This window comes from Anopheles arabiensis, chromosome 2, assembly GCF_016920715.1.
Source record: "Anopheles arabiensis isolate DONGOLA chromosome 2, AaraD3, whole genome shotgun sequence".
Taxonomy (NCBI): domain Eukaryota; kingdom Metazoa; phylum Arthropoda; class Insecta; order Diptera; family Culicidae; genus Anopheles; species Anopheles arabiensis.
In genome coordinates this window covers 34,132,693-34,155,968 of record NC_053517.1, presented here as the reverse complement: position 1 = coordinate 34,155,968, position 23,276 = coordinate 34,132,693, and the positions used below count along the sequence as shown (strand labels likewise).

At 44.4% G+C, this 23,276-nt stretch overlaps 2 protein-coding genes across 11 annotated transcripts in view; both read right to left on the bottom strand.

Annotated features, from left to right (window-relative positions):
* The window catches only part of LOC120895460 (histone-lysine N-methyltransferase, H3 lysine-79 specific), a 43,065-nt gene that overhangs the window by 18,902 nt on the left and 887 nt on the right, over window positions 1-23,276 (bottom strand). For 8 of the 10 annotated variants that reach the window (XR_005738327.1, XR_005738328.1, XM_040298864.1 and 5 more), the window contains exons 2-3: window positions 20,761-22,361; window positions 31-1,184 (exon numbers count right to left, since the gene is read on the bottom strand). Coding sequence is in view for 8 of the 10 variants with exons in the window: in XM_040298864.1 (XP_040154798.1) it covers window positions 31-303 (273 nt within the window). In the remaining 2 variants the exon portion in view is untranslated. The remainder of the gene's footprint in view (window positions 1-30; window positions 1,185-20,760; window positions 22,362-23,276) is intronic. The other 2 variants (XM_040298859.1, XM_040298860.1) reach the window with 2 other exon arrangements.
* Window positions 12,409-14,184, bottom strand: LOC120895465. The gene is made up of 2 exons (XM_040298873.1): window positions 12,943-14,184; window positions 12,409-12,858 (listed from the first exon to the last, which is right to left on the bottom strand). The coding sequence occupies exons 1-2, from the start codon at window positions 13,467-13,469 to the stop codon at window positions 12,579-12,581; spliced, it is 807 nt and encodes a 268-aa protein (XP_040154807.1). The 5' UTR covers window positions 13,470-14,184; the 3' UTR covers window positions 12,409-12,578.

Below are 23,276 nucleotides of genomic sequence, written 5' to 3'. Positions count from 1 at the left end.
CATGGCAAAATTCCTAGTCTTTGTTCTTACCAGTGCCGCCACACTGTCGATCGCTCGGTTGAACCGATCGCACAGGTTTTTCATCGCATCGTAGTTGTTCGTGTCCAGGTTGTTCAGATCGATCTCCTCGATCGCCGATTTGATCTCCGGCATGTCCTCGCACACCCAGCGCACGTTCTCGATCAGCTCGGCGCCCGAATCGTGCCCCGTGCCCATCACCGTCGAGAACGGGAAGTTGTACAGGAACGGTTCGGCACCGGCCGGCGACTGCAGCTTCAGCTCCTTGTAGTTCGGAGTGGCCATTGCTGCTGCTGCTGCTGCCGTCCACTAGGGTTTTGCTTAAGTACTACCCCCTAGCGGAGCAGGGACCTTCTTGCTTTGCTACCCCGTCGATGGGGTTTCTCCTACTACCACCGTTGGTTTCCGGTTCCACCTTCCGCGCCAACGTTCCGTCGGGATTGCGCAGAAGGCAAATACACAGACAATTGACGTAAATGTTGCCACTCCTGGACGCAGTGCAGGGTAGAGGTAGAGGATGCTCTCGTTACGCACCGCGTGTCGTAACCTGTGGGGCCGTTTGGGCTTTGTCCCACACCCAATTACTATTTTACACACTTTTTTACTACTAATAATTTACCCTTTTGATGGTTGCTACTAAGCACACGGCATCTAAACGCTACTTTACACTTTTACACCGACGAGGATCGGGTTTTAGCGGAACGCTTAAACTTTTTTTTTCTCTTATCCTAACACGCACCACTGTATTTAACCGTTCTTTTTGTGACGATATAATTACACTGTTCCATGGCTTCACACTACCTGCTGTATTTCACTTTACCAATGTTCCCGCAGCACTATGCTTTACTGCTGTTCTGTGGAAATGCAACTTCCTTCGGCACGTGACACTTTCAGCGGCACTTTGCCGGATCGTTCCGTTAGGCGGGTTGCTGGTACCGATCAGGACCAGGTTTCGCGCTGCTATGTGCTGCTGACCGGAACAGCTGCAGGGACGTTGCGGCTGGTGTTGCTTTTCCTGCTTGCCGCTCCCGGGCATGAGTGGAAGATGCTTCCGATTACTGCTCGGTGTAGTATGTTGCTGCTGTTGATGCTGCTCCTTGTTCTGCTGGTGGTGGTTCAGTCTGCCTTGGAAAGGATGCATCGTTGTCGGAATTGTCGATTGTGTACTGCAGGGGAAAAAAACGGACAAAATGGGTGTTTGTTAGTATTTAAATTACATAAAATGTAATAAAAAAATATTTAAACAACATTAAACCATATCCATTCAAGCATGTTAATGGGAAAGTAATAAATTACGCGTTGCAAAGGGGGCATGGCAATTACGGGGTTGCGCATCGGCGGTCAACAACCTTACTACTCAACAAACAATCGCAACTCTCACACCGTACAGCTGTTGCTAGAGAGCACATAAAATACGCTCCAGACATCCACCACAACCTTACCGGCCCTGCTGTAACATATAAAGAAGGGGGATGATGTGGTGCCGTATAACGTGCAAGGGTATTGATATATTTTAATGGTCCTCGATGTTGAAGGACACCCATAAACAACATGCATGGTGCCGCCGGGTTCAAGAGGGACGCCGCTTAGAGAATATTAAGCATTTAAATCAATTCTTCATACATAGATAACATACGACGCTGCTCTGCGTTCAATCTAACGATTACGTGCGTGCGTGTGTGTCTGTAAAGATACAAACCAGGCGGGGAAATGCGAATAGCACGTGTTTTGTCGCACACGCGACATAACACACGCCTCGGTGGAGCTGCCCCCGGGACGATCTGGGACGGAACAACCCAAACAGGTTGCCAATTTTTGATGCCGTGGCCAGGCAGGCAGCAGCAAGGTCAATTATGAACAGGTTGGCTGCCAACGAAACGCTTTGGATCTGCAATGGAAAGTGTTTTTGCTTTTTGGCAGCCACTAGACATCTGTGTACAGAGAAGAGCGCTACACACCGCCAGAACAACACGCGTGATGATGATGTGGATACATTCAACTCCTCCTCGCACCACAACGTGCACATAAAACCTGTGTGATCCTGTGATGCTACTCTGTCGGTGGCTCTTGGGTCACTATCGTTCCTGGTTTTGCACTCTTGCATTGGCTCTCTCGCTCTAAATTGCATCATTGATTTCCGGCTACAAAGCGAATGCATTTTCCTTTCTAGCATTGCCGTAACGGCAACCGGACACATGAGCGATGACGGCGACCACAGTGCATACAGATACAGGTAAACGCATTCGCTATCCTGGCTCGCTACACAGGGTGGGTCATTTACACGTACACACACCCACGCACACAGAGATTCATTCGCTAGACAGCAAGACTCCACATCCCCAGACAAGAGAGAATGGGGATGCGGTTAGTCGCTGTCAATTATTGATTTTCCTGAATTCAAACAACAGTCAGCAGACAGACAGAATTTCCATCGCATGTTCAAGAGTACGTTTTCCGCTAGGAATTAATGCAACAAGAATAAATTGAATTTTGTTACGATCATTCTTGCTTGGCGATAGTGGACAATCAGATTTACAACATTGAACACACCACAAACTGAATTCTTTTTAGTTTCAATCACATTATTTAACTCTCTAAGAACACAACACCGTTCCTGCACACCTTTAATTGACTTTATAGATCCAACACGACAGAGCAGACCATTTCACCGCGTTGATTTTGCTATTTCCGTGAAAAGCGATGCTTACGCAACCGGTACCCGAAACGCGGACCAGAAACGCGTTCATTCCTCCCACCATATATACCCATTTATCGATCGCAGCAAGCGGGAAGGAACGCGCATAAACCAAAACAGACAAAATGCATCGCCTGTCCTCTCTCGCTCTCTCTCTCTCTCCACTCCTGCCGGCAAAACAATCCCGGCCGAACCACCCCGATGGATGAACGCGGCTGCAACTGCATCGGAGTGTGTTCGCTACTGTATTCTCAACCCGGGAAAATGCACACAAACACTCAAAAAAAGAGAACCACCGTTGCAGACAACGATAAAACCTTCCTCCCCCACCGATGCAGCGGCGGCACAGCCGGCAAGGGGTGAGCGAATGTAGGTCAAACATAGAAACTTCCTCCTCCGCTCACCGGTCACACCCCACCAACAACAACCTCCCTCCTCCTCACGCCAGGCGGTGCGCGGTGCAGTTGCAATGCTGTTTCTTCATCACTCTCGCAATCCCGCGGGGAGTGGCGTTGGGTAGGAGTGAGGTGAAGAGAGGTGGAAGTTCTTTCCTTCCAGCCACTCCGCCACTCCTTCTTCATCTTTGCACCATTGCCGTAGGATTAAAAATAGCTTAAAACAGCGCCGTTTCCTGAATAGTAACCATTTTTTCCTCCCTCGGGTTGGAATGCATTTTTCCTGCACATTCTGTACGGGTGATTTGGAGTTCTCTGGTACAGAGTTTTAACCATGTTTACATATTAAGCTCATATTAAGCGGTATGGTGCTGTGGATAGATGGTTGTGTGCTCTTAAAATTAAATACGTTTTCATAAATCTCCATCTATTTAAATGCGTTTTACTACATTGTTAAATACTCAAACTCAAACACAAAATTACATTCATACGAATTCATATTCAAACATTTGAAACAAGAGGCGAATTTTCCAAAAACATTTCCCAGGGAAAATGCATTCTATTGATCCAGCGAATAAAACCTGGAGCACACGTGGACCGAAAGGAACGGCAAAGAGCGCTCATTTGTATTCGCGCATAATGAAGATGTGTAAACACAGCATACCAAATGCGCCAACAACCCATCATCGTCGCCCATTACAGAAGATGTTTATTTTGCATCTATTCCTCTCCATGCACTTTTCATCCCACGGTAGGAGCTTATGGTGTTTTTGCTGTCCAGAGAAGCGTCTGCTAAAGTAGGGCAGCACATTACACAAAAAAGGAAGAAACACGTACAGTCCCCGATTGCAATGTTTTCAAGTGGCTAGAATTCTATAATCCTTCCACGAGCACGAACTGTAGCACCAGCGCAAAACCGTACGTGCAGTATTTGCAAACAAACGAAACCAGCTCCAACCTCTCCTTTGCTCCTTTGGTAACAATTCCACAGCTGTGATCCACACGTCCGGTGGGGGATGGCAGTAAATAAACGGAATAATTATTCGATCAATACTGGGCGCCTCCTCAGCGCGCAGCAGCACGTGGTTCGTTCGTGTGCTGGTGTCACGGTAGCGAAACAGACAGGCCCTAAAATTAACTCTGACACTTCCCTCCCCATGTATGCTTTGTCTTAAAAATAAAACCCAAACAAATGTGCCTTTGCATGTGTGCCATTTGCATTGCGGAAATGCTCGATGAATAATTTCGAGCACATTAGTATGGGGATAGAGAAGCAAAAACGAGCACACACTTCCTCCTGGACCCAAAAATAAATCGATCGTTCATGGAACCGAAAAATGCCATCAGTACTACTACTCGTTTCACCCGCAGAGTGTCCTCGGCCAAGCCAACCAAGCCAGTCAGCCAGCCAGCTGCTGTTGCCTAGCAGTTTCAATTCATCTATTTTCCATTCAGAAAGCTTTTCCTTGTTGTTCGCTCACTGTCGCCCGGACACACTGAGCTAGAGACAGCGAAGAAGTGCAGAAGGGCAGGAGCCGATGTGGCAATCATTCAAGCTTAATTTAATTTCATTTTGATAACATTTTGGTTAGACATCCGGACAGACCGGCTTTTAGGGGTTGAACACACACATACAGATAAGAAAGTTTCGGTTTGTCAGTGGTTCGAATATGTCGATACCAGGATGTTGTGTGTTAAAATATTCACTAGAATGCCACCAGCACATACGAAGCCGTGGAGGAGGCATGATTGATAAAAAAAAGGAAAACTTAACACGTTGCTGAAACATTTCCAATTTTGAGCAGTTATTTTTACCACTATGCTATACATATTTAAGTTTTCATCGGTAAGGCTTTTTTGGAGCAAGCACTAACAACCGCGTGAACTGCATTAAGCATGGAAACAGTTAACTCGCTTTAAGAGCTATCTTAACGTAACTACGTCACGTAAATAAATTAAACCCAATGCTGTTAAAGCACAGTCTGTTCAAAGTATACAAAGCATAAAATTCAACTCAATTCGTGCGTTAAAAATAATTGCAAACAAAATCTCCCCTCGATGGCCCACAGCTGGACCCCACCATTGATTGTACATTATTGGCTTTGGGCGCGTCCGCCCCTTTAATCACTTTAATAGGAAGAAAATTAACAACACTTCACCATTTTCTAGCACCACCGTTCACAATCACACTCTCCACTAAAAGCTCTTACCCTCTCCATGAAAACGAACCCCCTCTCGCTCTCTCTCTTTCTCTCTCTCTCTCACACACACACACACTATTTCCTTCTCCCATGTGGCCATGGCGTTCTCACCAAACCGGTAGGAAGCATCCGGAGAACCAAGCACACCACCCGTGGATGGGAAAACTGAAAAAAGGACGACTATTAAACTAGGTGCTGTGTTCTTCCTCCTCGCAGAGAAAGTAAAGGAGAGAGAAAGAGAGAGAGAGAGAGAGAGAGAGAGAGAGAGAGAGAGCGGAATTAGCTTCACTTAAACTCTGTACAATTTTCCTATGTCAAGGGAATAGTTAGTAAAAGTCCCATGCTTCTGCCCCATGGCACTGCTTGCCTCTCGAACTGCTCTCCGTGGCCTGCCTCGACGCCCCCCAAACGACCGTGGCGGCCTTAAAGTGGCACATCCCATCAGCCCGAATTGCGTAGTCAGAATAAGCTCTCGCCTCCAGCGGTGGCACAATCTGCAACAGCAACGGGAGGAGAAGAGTTCGTGCCCCAAAACTCTTCATAGCAACGCATCAGCAACTTTTAATTAAAGCTCAATACTCCGATGATAGTTGGCGGCCAATTTCAATTAAAATTTGGCACAAAGCAAAAGCGTGCAATTGTTAGTTAAAACAGGGTTTTCCAGTAGTTCTCATAGCTATGGGACACTTTATTGACTCTTTCTTATGCGAAATGAACTTAATGTAATGGGAATTGAGCTCTATAGCACCCTTGTTTGACAATCCAATAGGAATTTCCAAACGGCCTATCCAAAAAGGGTACCATAGAGTCCAAACTCCATCGTATGAAGTTCACGTCCCATAAGAAAGTGTAAAGGAAAGTTCCAACACCTATGAGAATCCCGTGGAAAACCCTGTAATATCTGGGTATGAAAACGAAACGCAACATAATATAGGAAGGCTGCTGCTATCGTTTTCTCGCGACGTTTCGAGAAAATGTTCCACTTTAAAGCACGTTACACCAATACCACCATCATATAGATGGCGGAAGGAACAGGAATAGCTTCTCCACTGCCTCGGGCACTTCCGCGCTTTTACTCAAGCGCACTCAAAAGCAGTGAGACAGAAAGAGAGAGAGAGAACCGACCCGTGACGGCAAGGAAAAACGGATCGATAATTCGGATGCTGGAAAGCTGCTGCCTGCTTTTCTTCAGTGCGTTAGTGTGCGCCGGTCTTTTGTGTACGTGTGTGTATGTGTGCAAGCTTTGCGTTTTCACATCTGACACCGCCGTGCTTTTCATCTACTCGCCTCACGGGAAAAGCGCTTTTCCTCAGCGGTAAAGCAAGCTGATCGCGTTCCTCTCTCTCTCTTCTATAGCTCTCTCTCTCTCTCTTCTGTAGGCGACAGGCGATGCTTTTTCCCCGGTGGCATTTATTATTTTGACCACTTTCCATTACCCCTGCACAGCACGCTCTCCTCCTCTCGTGCCCTTTTATAATGGCATTATTTGTCCATCTTCCTATTCACACTTCGTCCTTTCTCGCTCTTACAGATGGAGTGCTATTGGAGCGAACATTTTTCACCGTCTTGCTCTTAGGACTGCCAAGAGCCTAGCCAAGAGGATGTTGAGGGAAAGCGAAACGAGCCAGAAGACGCGGCGGCATTGCGTTTTATGATCTAACCGAGAGAAACGGCCCCCGGGATGGAAATAATGTTCGTGATGCAATGATGACGAACATACACACAGGACCTTCAGGGGAGAAGGGGGGGGGGGAGGGCGAGGGGCATCTTCAGGAACGCGCGCTACAGAGCACACAAGCGAACAGGATGAAGATTTTTCTAAAGAAGCGCGAAAAGGACCGAGTTTTCCCGGGGTCATCATTTTCGGGCACATGAAGAAAGATGTACGTACAGCAGTCATACGGTTGGGTGTAGTACGGTGGCCTAAATTTGCCGTTTTCCATCTGTTTTTGTTTTTCGCTCTGCTAAGCAGCATTACTCCCGTTGGGATGAGCTGAAAAGGCGTAGGCTTTCATCTGGTCTATTATTGCAGCTTAAGTAACACCAGACGTATGGTCACAAACCTTCTAGGGGGAGTTTTTCGTCTAACACCGTTATGCCACGTTTTTTTATGGAGCTTTTCCCTTTTTTTGGTGTTCTCTCGAGAAAGGGTGAGGCATTTCGCACACAAACACAAAAGCACAGCACCCTCCAACCCTTCAACACACGCATATATATACATGTGTGATATAGCAAACGGGCTCCTCTATGTGTTCTTTGAAGGCCTCAAAGATGCCATCGCAAGCTCTGTGTTCCCATCATCCTCCACAGCATCCCCCCCCAACGAGCGAATGCAGAAGGCGAAGAAAAAGCACAAAATAAAAGCCCTCCATCCTGCTCACCCAAACAGCAACCATTTCCCATTCTGTAGGATGATGTTCTCACTCTCCATGTCTACAGCTCTCGTTCACGCTCACGCGTATCCTTATTCTTGTAAGGGGGCCGCGGCTAAAAGGAAGCTTCCCTTACACCTCAAAATTTCTCCTGTGTTTAGCAATCTCGCTCTCTCGCTCTTGTTCTTGCATCATCATCGTATCAGCCCTTCTTCTTGGGGGAGAGCTTTTTTATCCCAATCACCCACCAGAACCAAGGATTGGGGAAGACTGGAGATAGACGGGGGAGAAGACTGACGAAAGGTTGCCTGAAAGTGTGTCTGTGTGTGTGTGTATGCGGTTGTGTCAAGGGAGTGGAGTGGTGATGGCGATGATGAAATTCTGCAAATCCAACCAACCAACCAACCACCAACCAGCAGCCCAATGGTTGAGACATAACAGAGCAGTGGCAAAAAACGGCAATGCCTGGGAGACGAAAAACAGCTCACCGAGTCAAGGACAGGAAAAGCGTCAGAATCATAACGAATCATTTCCTTCGGCGAAAAACAAGCAAAACAAGCGAAAGCGCTATGGCAAAGAGCGGGGAGCCGAGCCGAATGTTGGCGCCCCCCACACTGCAGGATGCTCTCTGTCTCTCGCTCCCTGGGCATGGTGATAAATATAATTAATTTAAAAAATGACACAAACATTACCGACCGGGAAAAGCAACTTCCGTTCTTTATGCCTTTTTTTATAGAAAGAGAAATAAGAAGAGCATGATTTTTCTCAGCTTTCACTGCTTTCACCATAAAGAATGGACGGTTTTTTTTTAATTTTATTCTAAAGCAAAGTGATGGAGCGACGATGAAAAATCGATGTTATGTCCATCAAAAACCGCAAATACTGCACAAACAAAGCAGCAGTAGCAGCAGCCCGACACAATAACTGGAAGTGATGAGATCTCGAAACCGGGCATACATTTCCAAGATTTACAAACTGTTGGGATGGATGCAATATTTTGGGAAAATAACCTGCAACAAACGACCCAAATGTGAGTAGAATAAATTAAAGCATAACCACGACAATAATGTACCGACTTCATGTACTGTTAGTCGCACCCAACGGTCCAGGCACTTTAATTCGGGCTGTATTACCAACGAATCTTTTCTCCAAAATTTAATAATTTTCTAAACTGCTGGATCTAACGAACCCGGTTGCACAACCCGCTGCTAAATGCGTCATGTGAATTTCGTAATGTTTGCCAATTGATTGCAATTTGCTACCCCGCGGCACTGTACAATAATTTCGACAACCAAACCATTAGCTACGGCTGTGAACGGTTTAATGAAGCTTCATTTCGGTACTCTGCCACAAACTAAAAGCGATTCAATTAGTATACGCGCTCAAAATGTTTTAGAGAAATTAAATAAATTGAAGAATTAGAGAATTACTGTTTTGCTGTATTAAAACATACAGTCAACCCAATTTTCCGTTCGTTGAATTCGCATTTTAATCTACAGGTAATTGTAAGGTCCTAAGATTCATTTAGCGATTGAGTGAACTGAACTGAACGTGAAACATTGCTCTATTTCCGAGCGAATTGCAATGTCCTCGTAGCATAAAATAGATCTTTAAGAACAACACAAATCCTATTAGTGCTATAAACACAATCAAAATCCAGCTGTATGATTTAAGCTGGAGTTTCAAAAACCCACTTTACCTCGCTTTACTGCATGGATTTTACTCAAATGTTGTTAAAAATAAGCTCCAAAGCATTCGATATAGCATTTCGGAGATTTACCCAACACATTACTTACTGCGCTACGCAGAGCTTTTATTGATTGCACAATCGGGAGGACACAGGCATTCAACGTCTTTCCCACGCACGTGCCATACAAGCCGAACAGGACGGAATGTGTACGCTTCCTGAATCGCAATTGATCTCACAATGTCCGTGCTGCGGCCGGAGGTGCTCCGAGGAATAAAACATGTATATGGAGATTTTTTTCCCGCAGATGCAGGAGCAAGGTGGGGTTGGCGGGCATCGCCCGAAAGAGTCGCACAAGAGAGGAGAGCGAAAAATCAATGCCAATGTTTTCATTGCATCCCAAGGTCTCTGTGGCCACGCACTGCGTAAAGCGTTCCTTGTGCGCTCTCGATTGGACGCTAAAACATACACATTAACGCACAAGCAGAGCAATAGGATGGGACCGTCTAGGGCGGAAACGATGGCATTTGTTTCGTTTGTAAGCTTTTACCAGAAGTACCTCAATTTGATATAAAATCATAGCAAGAAATGCGTTTAAAAAATTAAACAATTACTTAAAGCGACGCAATAGAACATACGTATTTATGTAAGAAAAATAATTCCCAATTTTAGTCCTTTTTAATAAAAAAAAAGAATAAATTCCTTACAACAACATTCTTTTCATATTTAATAGAATTGGCAGTTTTGGCAGTAATCGTGAATCGTCCTAATTACACCAAAACAGGCCCTACAGATGGAACGGAGCAAAACATAGACAACCACACTCACACACACACAAACACACAAACAAACCGACTGCTAGCGACTACTGCTGAAATGTGCCTTGCGTATTTGGGGCGTTTGCTTTTATCGATTTTCCGTTTTTCCACTGCTCGGTTGGTTGGTTCCATGTACGTCATTGTCGTGCGCATATATAGAGGGAAACCGGGCACGAATTATTATGCAGCAGCAGCAGCAGCATAACATGTTGCGGGAAGAACGAACGATGTTCGCTAACCTGCGTTTTACCGCCGTACCACATAAACGGGAGGTAAAAACGTGAATGTGATCAGCCAAAAATATTCAAAATTTAAGCAAAAAAGAAACGTATTTTTTTTATATTTAGCTCCACAAAAAATTGGAATGAGACACAATTTTCCAAGTGAAATTTTACCACAAAATGCCACGCTGCCCGGGCCCCAACATTCACCCATCGGAAACACTCCCACCATATCACCTGCACACACCAGAGTAAAACATGCTTTTGCTCCGTAGGCTCGCTCACGAACAAACACACCGAACCGGAGGAATCCGGCTTGTTCCCTGGGAGGAGAGCGCGTTTTTTTTTTTCTAGTTTTGGTTTGGTTTTCTGGAACCTGTTTTTCCGTAGCACTGCTGCTGTATGTTTTCCTGCCGCGTTGGAAAATCGATAAATATTGATCAATTTCCCACGGGCACCAACGGGGAGAACGAGAGCGAGAGAAAACGATGGAAAGCACGACAGAATTGCGGCCCATGCCACGAGCAGAGAGCGAGAGCATGAGAGACAGCATTGGGATGAGCGGGGGAGGACGGGCGGGGAAGGGTGTAGCGTTCCCTCCCACACAACAGACAAGCGAGCGCGCGCGTGCTAGTCCTTTTGCACACCGACAAGAAAAAAAACAGACGCAAGGGAAGGGCCTGTGTCGTCGCGATTCCACCTATACGCTGATGTAGGGCAATGGATGGCGAAGGGGATGGGGAGATGGTGTTGATGGGACAAGAAAGAAAAACCAACAAACGCGCCCTGTTTGTGCACCATCATGCTCGGAACCGATGCTGCACACGTTTTGGTGGGATATAGACCGGATCCGCGCTTCCGCACCACCGTCCCGCCGAACGGGAAAGTGACTGTTTTATGTGTTGCATCAACATGAGCTTCCGAGAAGTCCATCCTATTTGTATTTTACAGAAATTTTTAATATACAGAAATATATAGCCAACTTGTTTCATACAAGTATTTACAGGAATGTAAAATGTATTTGAAATAATACAAATTCTGGTTGAATTATTGGGTTTTCTAAGCCACTTTAATGTTGGAACTGCAGATTTCAACTACGTTAAACGAATGCTGAAGGCTTCACGGGTGATTTCAAAACTGGAAAGCCAGATCAAAACAAAAAGTTATGTTTTCAAAATCGTAACACTATTATTCAATCGTAACACTATTATTCAATCGTAACACTATTATTCAAATCGACAACAAAAATGAGAAAACGATAAAACAAACAATACAATTCAAGAAAGAGACAAAAATAACAATATAAAACTAAACGAAAAAAAAATATCAAAATCCAACACTACACCATAAACAAGAGCATACACACAAATAAGACTAATGTTAAACAAATAATAATAAAAAAGACGAACAAAAAGTAAACAAATAACTCTGGTTAGTCGAAGCTAAGCATAGAGAAAGTAAGCCTCTTAGTATGGGAAATTGGACAAAATTCTGATGAAACATAGGAGGATGAATCCTTTCTCGTCAAATTAAGAAGAAGAAGAAGAAGAAGAAGAAGTGGAAAATCAGAAGAAAAAGAAGAAAAATTAGATGGAAAAGAAAAGGCAAAAAGAAAAGACACAAGACAAAAAGAAGAAATAGGAAAACAAAAACAAAAAGCAAAAGATAAAAAATAATCAATAGAAAAGGAAAAAGAAGAAGAAGAAGAAGAAGAAGAAGAAGAAGAAGAAGAAGAAGAAGAAGAAGAAGAAGAAGAAGAAGAAGAAGAAGAAGAAGAAGAAGAAGAAGAAGAAGAAGAAGAAGAAGAAGAAGAAGAAGAAGAAGAAGAAGAAGAAGAAGAAGAAGAAGAATAAGAAGAAGAAGAAGAACGTAGTTGAAATCTTCAGCTCCAAAATTGGAGTGGCTTGGAAAACCCTTTAATTTGCAATACTTCAATTTTGATTTCTAAGACTATTGGCGAACCATCGAAACCAAAAAGAAGTACAACATCAAAAAACTTGCTTTTATTACATTTAATTTACTTATCAATATCGTTATCAATAAAACTGGCAGGTTTGAAAAATGCAACAGGACGCATGCATGCTTAAAACGAATGCAATCAGCTTAACACTTAAAGAAACTCTTCAGTTTAAATCCTTCAAAATACACAATAATAGAAACAGTTCCCTTCGTCACGCAAAAACGTCCGAAAACGAGCCCAACAGCGAAAGCGAACATTCGGCGTACATGGCCGCGCAAACCGATTGGCCGCTGCTGGCACTCATGCTGTCCGGAACCGTTTCCGCCTGCCCGTACAGCGAATGGTGCGATTCCGCGACGGCATCCTCCGTGGCCGATGGCGTAAAGGCAATGTGCAACAGTTCCCCGATCAGCCCGCTCGTGTGGGTAAAGCGTGCTTCCGATGCTTCACAAATGGCACGCAACACACAGCTCCGACCATCGAAACCTTTACTGTGGTGGTAAAAGAAGAGGGAGGGTGAAAAAATCCATAAACACGAACCCGTCGTATGGTAAAAATTGTAAACAAAAACATACTGCTCAAACAATTGCTCCAGCATACGATAGAACGTCCAACGGGAGTGATGCTGCTGCTGCTGCTGCTGGTGAGGTGAGCGTCCTGGTTGCTCCGGTGGCGATGTTGGCAACGATTCAGTGTCCAGCTCCTGCCACCGCCCATCGTACCGTTCGTAGGGCGGCTCGGCATGCGACTGGGGTGCCAACACCAGTGGCGGCATCGTCGTTGGTACGGCAGCCCGCCGACGCAGTACCCGTTCCGTCTCCAACTCGTGCCGATCGAGAAACGGCGGTATCCAGTGGGACGAGTTCCAGGGCAATAAATAGACCGACTTAAACACGTACCCCATCGTGACGGATTCTAGCTGGATGTCGGCCGGTATACCGAAGCCGCCGATCATCTGCAAACGTTGCGGATTGGCACGGGGAAATATTAGGAAGCGTTTTTGGCGTGGCTGAGCTGCAGCATCGCCATCGACCGTTGACACGGCGGCGAGAAAGGTAAGCGCAACCAGAAGCGCCAGATACACTGCAGATGAGGTGCACATTGTTACAGTTTGAACGTACGACAGGAACTGAAATGCAACGAGTGGCTCGGCAGTGCGTTACAGATTTTGTGCCCTATGTGCTTTGCGAATTCTAGAGCTCATTTGCAAGGGTGTGCAATATTTGCCGGCTTGATAATAGTGAGGATCTTTAGCATTATGGTGTGCACTTCTTTTCCAGGGTGACCAATGTGTGCCGTGGACACACATTAACACTAACCAACCAAGAGGGAAGGGATTTAACAACACCTTTGCTTTTGTAATGTAACTTTAGATTAGCTTTTCAGTTCGTTTTTATTTATAATTAATATCACTGAAGACTTTGTTCCAAAATCATTTGACATAAAATGACAAACTGCAGTTCAATTGCTGGGAATAAATTTAGAGCAATTAAATCAATGATATGATGTGTTAATCAATCGGTTGCTATCAATATCAGAAGGATTGTATAATAAGGTTTGCATTAAAAAAGGACAAAAATTTTACATTTTTACGCTTAAAGCGGACTCCGTGCGGAGGTTTGTGGACTTCGTATAAGCCTCTTCCGGCATCTAAAACACGTTGGCACTATTAGACAACCATCAGAGCACCGAAAGAAAGCCCAGTTCTTAATGGACGACGACCCTGAGTGACTTGAGGTTCCGAAGGAAGCTAAAAATGAAGAGGAGGGAAAGGTGGCTACGTTGGCTTGGCCGGGAGATCGATGCATCCGACCAAACAGTGAAATAGTACCTGAACTAGAACTAGTCAAACTTTGCTACAATATGTGTCCATCTTAATCAAATCAAATAAATAAATAAATAAATAAATAAATAAATTAAACAATAACAGAGGAAATCGGAAATCACAACGTGAGGTTTTTTTTCTTTATTTTCATAGCGACTTTGAGCCAACAACGTGAGATATCACTTCCGAAGAAACAATACTGTCCAGTCACGTAGAATTCTGTTTTCTTTTACTTGTTTAGCAGAGAGAGAAAGTTCTGATGAATTGTATAATCATTCAACGGGAACTAGAGTCCGAAAAAGGTTAAACCACTGCATTGGATATTTCTAATACTGGGGCCCTTTCCGTTTGAAGCTCGTAGGCTGAAATTTCAGCCTGTCAGCTGTTTGCATTGTATAGCAGTTTTCGAGCAGCTATCTAAGTGAGTATAATATACAGGTGGGCTTATCCCAAGGTGTATAAATTTAGAAGGCTGATTTTTATCGCTTCTGCTTCTGAATGAAGATTTTAAGAGTGTTTTGAGTATTCGTCAAGCCTCAAGAAAGCTTGTTTGAACAAAAGTATTCACCCATCTTGTCAAAAAGTGATATTAAAATTTGATTATAAAAACATGCTATGAGACCACCTGGACTACATACACTTTCATTCTGGATTCCACCACGTGATCTCTTTAATGCACATTGGGGTAAATGTAAACAACACCGCGTTTTCGAGCAGGTACTCGAATCTAATTCGAGCTTTGAGGCTAGAATAATCTAGACTGAAAATTGCAGGCTAGTTTGTTGTGTGGTTTTGTATGGATTGTTTACATGATTTCAGCCTCCAACTGTCAAACTCCATACAAAAAACTGACTAGAATTGTGAAGGGCCCCACTAACTGTTTGCATGAGTTTAGTTTAGTATTTGAGGTTTTCCTGGTACATTCGGGAACACATCAATTTAACACATCGAACAAGACCTTTTAATTCTGGTCCAATTCGATAAATAAATTTGGATAAAAAATGATTAATTTGATTAAACGATTTCTATCAACTTTTTAAGTCAAATGTACCAAAAGTTTCACTGCCATACATTAAAACAAGATGTTAATAGTTGTACCATTACTCATTGCTAGCCGATCCCATAGAAAACTAACATTGACTCTTTCCAAGAACGATTATTGTGGCAAATATAAAGAAAAAAACTAGCCCCACAAATAGAAAGAAAGTCCATTTGCATTGCTGCCAACCTCCATCAGACATTCTGGTTAACCCGCTTGGCTAGAACATTATTGGGACGCACAACTGTCCACACAACACGCTCGCGTTCGGGGTTCGATGAAATATCATAACCCCATTGCGGCAAGATTCCACTTCAAACCATACAACACACCATAAAAAGCAGCATAAAGTGCATCGCATAGCGAAACAAAAATCAACACATCGTCGCTTCCCCTATTTCCCTGCCCCACCACGGTCGCGTGGCCGTCTTTTGCTGACGGATGCGACTTTGAAAGTTGAAGGAACTCTCCTCACTCTTCGCGTCGGTATGTGCGTCCCCATCTGTGTGTGTGTGTGTCTGCGCTCGTGCAGCGAGCACTGGAAAAACTAGTTAATAGTTCAATCCACAGTGTCCTACCTCTCCCCCCATCATTATGTGGAACAGAGACAAGACCGCACGGAAGTGTGTGTGTATAAAACTGCAGAAGACAGAGCCAGCACCCCGTTCGAGTGTGCCACAACGGCTCAAGATGCTCTCCCCACTAGACACACGGTAATGCTGCTGGCGGCTCCTCTTTTCGTCCACGGAATGGTACGCTGCTCGGATGGACTGAATTAGCGGTGGCAGGGCCTGTTACGAAAGGTACAGAGATGTACCCCGCCACTCAATCCCCCTCCATTTACAGCCCTCAAATGCCGCTAGTGTGCAGATACACCTCCACTACACCTCCCGGAAGGTACTACACAACAGCACACAGCACCATTTGCGCTTTGTGTGTGTGTTAGTGCATTCGAGCCAAACTGTATCGTTGGGCGGCAGCACTGCTCGAAAGGGCACCGGGCAGGCAGGCAGGCAGGGTGGCGCTGCTTGCAGTGGAAGAAGATGTACTTGAATTTCAATCCATCGCCACAAAACCCACTCACCGTACAGCAGACCGCTCCACCGCACTCACTAGTCCAATAGATGGTGCGCGAGTAGGACGCATCGAGGAATAGATAGAAAACGGAACACATTTCGCTCTCGCTCTCGCTCTCGCTGTACGGAAATAGTGTGCTGCTCCCCCGTCGCGATTACTGCGCTACTGCCTCTTCCCTCTTTCGCCCTAACAAAAGCACGCGTCTGTGCTGTGAAGGGCTAGACCAAGGGACGGTGGGGAAAGATAAAGACAGCGAGCGTGTACGGGGGCGGGGGCCGTCACTCTGTCCCTCTCGCAGCAAAAGCAGCGTTCAGCATAAAACACAGTCTCACTCAGTGCTGCTGGGTTGGCAAAATCGATCGAGCATGTTTTATTTTCGTTTCCCACCATGCGCTCACGCGGTGGATCATGGGCACACACCACCACGCGCGCTTACACCACACACGCACGCCAACTAGCTCGCTAGAGAGCTCTCGCTATGCTCTCACATTACCATGCATCGCGCTCGCCTGAATCGGTGTGTGTGTGGAGGGGGGTTTGTATGCTCCTGTTTTCGTATGTGTTTGTTTTTACATATCCCACCAACGTCAAATGGCCTCCAACCACGGCCACGAAACATGGTCAAAGAGAACGGAGCAGGAGGGGGGGGGGGGAGATGTAGATGGATGGGAGGGAGGGCGTGGAGGAATTGGATTTAAAATATTTTTTACATGCATCGCTAGACCGAACCAACGAATCGATAGGAAGCCGTATTGGAAAACCAAAGAAGGTAAGATTTTCTTACAAAATAGATAAAATTAAGTAATACGACATTATTAAATAGAAACATTTAGGAAAAAGTATACATTTTTTGTATGTTTACCACTTATTTGTTGAATTCATCTTGAATCAATTTTTATAATTCAGCTTTAATGTAAACAACACGAACTTTATCATTCGACTCAGTCTCCCCCCTTCGGTACTGTAAGACGGCACCAGTGTAGAGTTGACAACGGTCGTCACAACACGCCCACCACACCCATTCAGCCGGCTGCTAGATAACAATTATGTTTATACCGGCCCACCAAAAAAACGACAAACAAAATTACGGCTTAAGACGGTGAAACATCAAAAACAACTTAGAAACGCAGCCACAGGTCATCAACATTTGCTATCGACCTCACGCGATGCAATCGGTGTGACTCCATAACAACGGGCACGGACACACCCAATGAATTTGGTGGGCTATTTTTAATTCATCCCGAACAGATCGCCAGTTCTCATCCTACAGGAAAATAATTTAAACTTAATAATAAATGTTAAAATTAACATTATTAACGTGAAATATTAGGCTATTCGAACTAAAACCAAGGAGTTGTAATCCTAAGAAAACATATAATTTTTAGAAACATGTACACTATACGTTACACCACATTTCATACGTCAAAAATCATTATGAGAAAGCATTTCTGTATGAGAAATTTCGAGATTTACAGGGTTTTCAACAGCTCTCATACACTGTATTGGCATCACAATAAAGTTTCAGTTCTTACACATGATATTCAACACACCCCAAAGAGCTGTTAAACTCAATCCAGCTTGAGACGTGTTGAAAGTTATGAGGAAGAACTGATAAATTATTGTGTTGCAAATACGACATTTAACAGCTGTTGAAAAACATCTCGCAAGCAATGAAAAATGTTGTTTAAATTCTAAATTGACTCTAAATGCCTGTATTAAATAACACACAGCCGGAGGCAGCGGTCGATATGTGGCTCGAACTCGCAACAGACATGCTGCTGTTAAGTAGTGCAATTTGACAAATATACCAAGAGACCACCCCTGGCCCACAGGTTTAACAGAAAATATTGCCAAAAATAATGAAATTATTCACACAAAAATGAAATAATAAGAAAGATTGTTTAAAATATTATTGAACGAGTTTGAAATACTAAAAACGATATTCTGGATGAAATTTGTCTGCCCCACAAAAAAGTATCAGAGTTAGGTGTGTAAAGCTGTGTGTGTAAAAGTGTGTAAGCTGAAATTTCAAATTATGAAACAAATACACCATTTGACAGCTGTTGAAAAAGATCTTGCAGGCGAAGAATAATGATGTGCACGTTCGAAAGTGACTTGGAAATCCGTGTAATACACAAAATATTCTAAATACATCAAGTCTCTAAGTATAGTTTATACTACTCCCAAAGAATGTTTGTTTCCGTTAGTGCTTCGCGATTTAATGACTTATTCAACCAATTATAAATTAATATATTTAATTTTATGATTTTACTCCACGAAACTAGAACGAACAATAAAAAAACGATTCACTCTCTATGCGATGAAATCACCGCAAGCAGCCACCGGGCTGGCTAATTAATGCATTCAGCGTGTTTGAATAAATAAACAAACGCCATCCGAAATCCGCTGCACCATTAGCAGCCTGCAGGGACATACATCATAAAACATTTAAGTTTACCATTATCAGGGCTAACCGAATCCGGTTTTGCCGCTGTTTATTGGCGATCACAAAACACAGGGAACACAGAGCTGGATGGGCAGTTATAATAATAAAACATTAAAGCACAGGAACACTAAACCCGGCCAACCGAACGGCAGGAAATTTACCAAAAGCTTCTCTGAATCGATACCATAAATTCGTGAACGAAAAGCCACATCGGAAAACGCGATCCAAGGGAGAGGAAGCTCCATAACAGTGACCTAGATGCTTATTTTAGCTAGTCCAGGTTTGTTTTTGCTTTTTTTGTTTTACTTGGAACCGTTTCTCCAAACCGGAACGGCATTTCCTCCCAAAACGTACTACACCCAAGCACACACACACACACACACACACACACACACACACACACACACACACACACACACACACACACACACAAACACACACACCCAACGGGGCAGCACACCGTCGTGTTTCATTATCGATTTGACGACATAATTAACGTGAATATAGCATGTGAGCACTATTTTTAACTACCATTGCTACACAACCCCCCTCTGCCTATCGTTACACCAAGCGTCGTTCGCTTATCGATTAGCATCGATTGACTTGTGTGTGTGTGTGTGTGTGTGTGTCTCGCTCGCATGACCGTTGGCAATGTGGTGCTAACCAAAAGCATGTTTCCTTGATGGCAGAGGTCAAAACACCGGGGCAGTAGAAGGTTACCCTGGTAGTGATAAGCACTTGAAGGGGGAGTGGGTGAGAGTTTCGTTTGATGCAATCGTCACAGCTTTTCCTTGGGTTGGGTTTGTCAAAATCATTCACAGTACGTACCACCAGCTCCTCCAATTGCGCGCTGCCTTATCGCAACACATCGCTGGTTTTATCAGTGAATGAGGTTGCTTCAAAAATAGTCTATTACATAACGGAAGGACTACTGTCGGGGAGGCGTTTTTGCTCGGGTCAACGTGATATGATAACGTTGCTATTATGGCGTCACGGTTCCAATTATAAATGACATCCCAGATAAAATATGGCCAATATGATGAATTGGGGGAATTTTCGATAATCACACAATAAAAATTGAAAAATTAGCCCCATCAATAATTTTAATAAATATGTATATATATTTTTAAAATTGTTTAATACTGCTCACATACCCCATGTGCAATTTAGCTATTGTTTAAACTTTTCTATTACCAGTATATAAAAAAAACAGAAAAATGTGAGATATTAAGCATAGATTTGAGTCATATTTTAAATTGAAGAATGTAGCTAATAGACTCAAAAAAAAACTATTCACATCATCCAATAAGAGCAATTGAGTAATTGATAATTTGGTTGCAAAAATAACTATACAAAAGGTTCAAGTATGATGGTTTTTCTAGTACGAGAGATCTCCCAGTGGCGCTCTGCCTTGACACCTACGTATGGGGCGAACTGGCATAAGTAAAATGCCGTAGCCATGACCTCCCACATTGAGCATGTGAGCCAAAATACAAGCAAACCCCCCTCTGTGCAACCAACGCACCGTGGATTTTATCGTTTTGGCGCTTCGGGAGGTGCAACAAACTGCCACAAAACAAAACAAAAACAATACTCATAATGCAAAAATAGCACACCAGTTGGGGACGGTTTCAGGTCATTGAAGACGTTGTTTGAATGGCAAAATAACGCACAGTGTTATCAACGAAGACAAAACGATGAAACAAAAATATATACCAAATTACCATATACACTTCCCTGGCACGTCTTATTCAAAAATAAAATAAAATTATAAAGCATTTTCATTTTCACACCGCACCCGGAAGCTTATCATTACGTAAATAGCGCGATCAGGGTGCTTCACGATTTGCTCTCGCTCCGCACCATCAACGTGAGATGAAACATTAAAAATGCCGTCACGATGCGCTAGGCAATCATATCACAAACACAGCCATTACAGTATTGATTACAATCCTACAAAACAACACACAGAATTAAATTAGAAAAGAAAACTGAATTTCACTTACACGATGATCATGTTTTGATCGCCGCCCGCTCGTCTCAACTCCTGCAGCCCCCACACACACACTAACACACACACACCCTTGTCACAGCTTACACACCCTTCCCAGAAGCACGATGCACATTTCCTTCCCTGCTCGCAATAGGCAAAGCTCGCATCTGAGCACACTCACACACAAACTCAGACACACGTCTCGAAGCACACATTTGCGCGCATCTTGCTCTCATTGCTTCTCACTATCGCCATCGTGACAGAAAACCGTTTCTCACGCTCTCTCACCACCGATTGTGCTCACCACTGATTCACATTTGAAAAACTAAACATACACACAGACACACACGCTTCATCATCGTTCGCATCATCCGCCGCCGGTTGAGTCGTCGTTTGCTCCACCTGCAACAACACCAACAAAACCGCTAATGATGACGTCGGCAATGACCGCAACCATGACGGGGAGGAAAACAGTGCACTATAGAACTAACAAGCACCACAGTCGCCCGCGGGACTTTGGGAGTCGGAGAGTGTCGCCACGTCCGGAGGGGACGGACGGGTTAGCGAGGTGCGGTGGGTAGTTGTGTGCGCGAAACTAGCCCGAACGCATATCGACACTTCCGCAAACGACACTATGAAATAATATCGGAACAATATCGTCCACAAAATACACAGAAGCGATACACACACACACTCCGTTGTATCTGTGTTTTGTTAATTGCTTTCTTCGCTCAATTTGTTGCACCGGGGACCAATGGGGATGATGGTCAGCAAAATCAAACCAAGCCCAGTAGGCTACGATGAGCTTCACTTCATACGCACACTGTGATATTAGTGAGGATTGTGTTTGTATTTCTATTGTGACTTTTTCACTCCGTCCCACGCGACATTTGCTTGCACGGGGCTGGGCCGGGTGTGTACACAAGCGCGCGCTGCTGACAGTGGACTGATGTTATCAACACGCACCACCAACACGGAACAGCACGATTAAGCCTCCGCACACCACACACACATACATCACGTCATCACATCTCACTCACGAAACTCACCGCTGCTGCTGGGGCTGGTTCACGATTCACGCCGCACCATCGTACCACCAACCAAACCAACCAACACAACCAGTGCGCGACCATGCGCGGCAAATACGCATCAATTTTCGCTGCTTTCTTTTGCTTTCCACCATACCTTTTCAGCTCACACTATCATCAGCAGGCAAGGCGGGCAAGGGTAGAGAGTGAAACGGGATTTTCGATTTTCCTTCCCACTCTCTCGCACACACACGCACACACTCCTATGCCCTTCAGCCCTCACAGAGCACACCAACGCGGGTAGCTACGCACAATCTCACACGCGCGCACGGGCTGCTTTTCTTATTGTGCTACCTTCACTACCTTCCCGCACTACGCACATGGTCACATACGCAGAACAACAGCGCCGTCGTCTCGCGGGCCGCGGGTAGTATTCTTCTGGCGTGGGCTGGAAACACTACAGCACACTACACAACACATTGCACACTGTGGTTTCGCTTTCGTCTTCAATCAGCGTTCAACATCAGCGTGGAGTGTTTTTCCCCTAGTTTTATGGTTTGTTGGGCTGCTGCAGCTGCTTCTCTTCCTGCAAATGTGATAAAGATGGCTTTTACTTTAATTTATAAACACACCTAAATCTATAAACACACACACACATACATAAACACACGTACGGTAGCGCGCACGCCCCATACTGTGTAAATGGATATGAATCTTCGACACACACAACACACACACGCACACACGGTAGCAAAAAGAAGGAGACGAAGAGGCTACGTGAGAAGTGTGACGTTGGGTGGCGCGCGCGCCCCGTATCTTCTTCATTTGGAACGCGTTTTCCTCGCCTTTGCCCGTACAAAAAAAGACGGCATCACATTCACGCACACACACTCGCGCGTACACACGCGTACATTACGCACACCGCAAGCGGCGGTCACCGACACCCGTATTTCTCATACCCATCGCACCAACTCGCTCTTCACACCAGCCAGCCCATCTCACTACTCGCCATAGGTTGTCTTGTCCCTACTTCACTAAGTAATTTTTGCTTCTAACCATTAGATTGGGATATTTTTTAGGTATTTTTCATCACATGCGTGGTTTGTTGTTTGTCTTTTAATTAGCCTTTAAATTGAAAAGCGCCAAAGCAACGCTGATTGGAAAGCTATGCCATTCCATGAAGCTGTTGAACGTGTTTGATTGTACGATAAATTACACGTAGATGTAGGCATTTTAATGTTTTCATTTCAATTTCCAAATCACAACACACGCCCATGCAAATGCATCTCATAAGATCATTGAGGAACTAGCAAAACGTTGTTGTGAAATTGAAGACATCTCATTTCGGCTTTTCATTCCCTCGCGGTACAAACAACAAGCCAACGTTCATCGCGAGAGCATTGAACTTTGATCCAACACAGCGTCGTAGCTTTTCCCGTGTGGGGAAGTAAATCAAAACAAGTTTCACTGGGCGATGCTGGTGGCATCCATCCCCGTCGTC

Excerpts from the sequence above, each read along its gene's own strand:
- LOC120895465 (XM_040298873.1), bottom strand. The coding sequence starts at position 13,469 with ATGTGCACCTCATCTGCAGTGTATCTGGCGCTTCTGGTTGCGCTTACC. Across the intron at positions 12,859-12,942 it reads CTGGAGCAATTGTTTGAGCA|TAAAGGTTTCGATGGTCGGA; the intron begins GTATGTTTTTGT and ends TTACCACCACAG.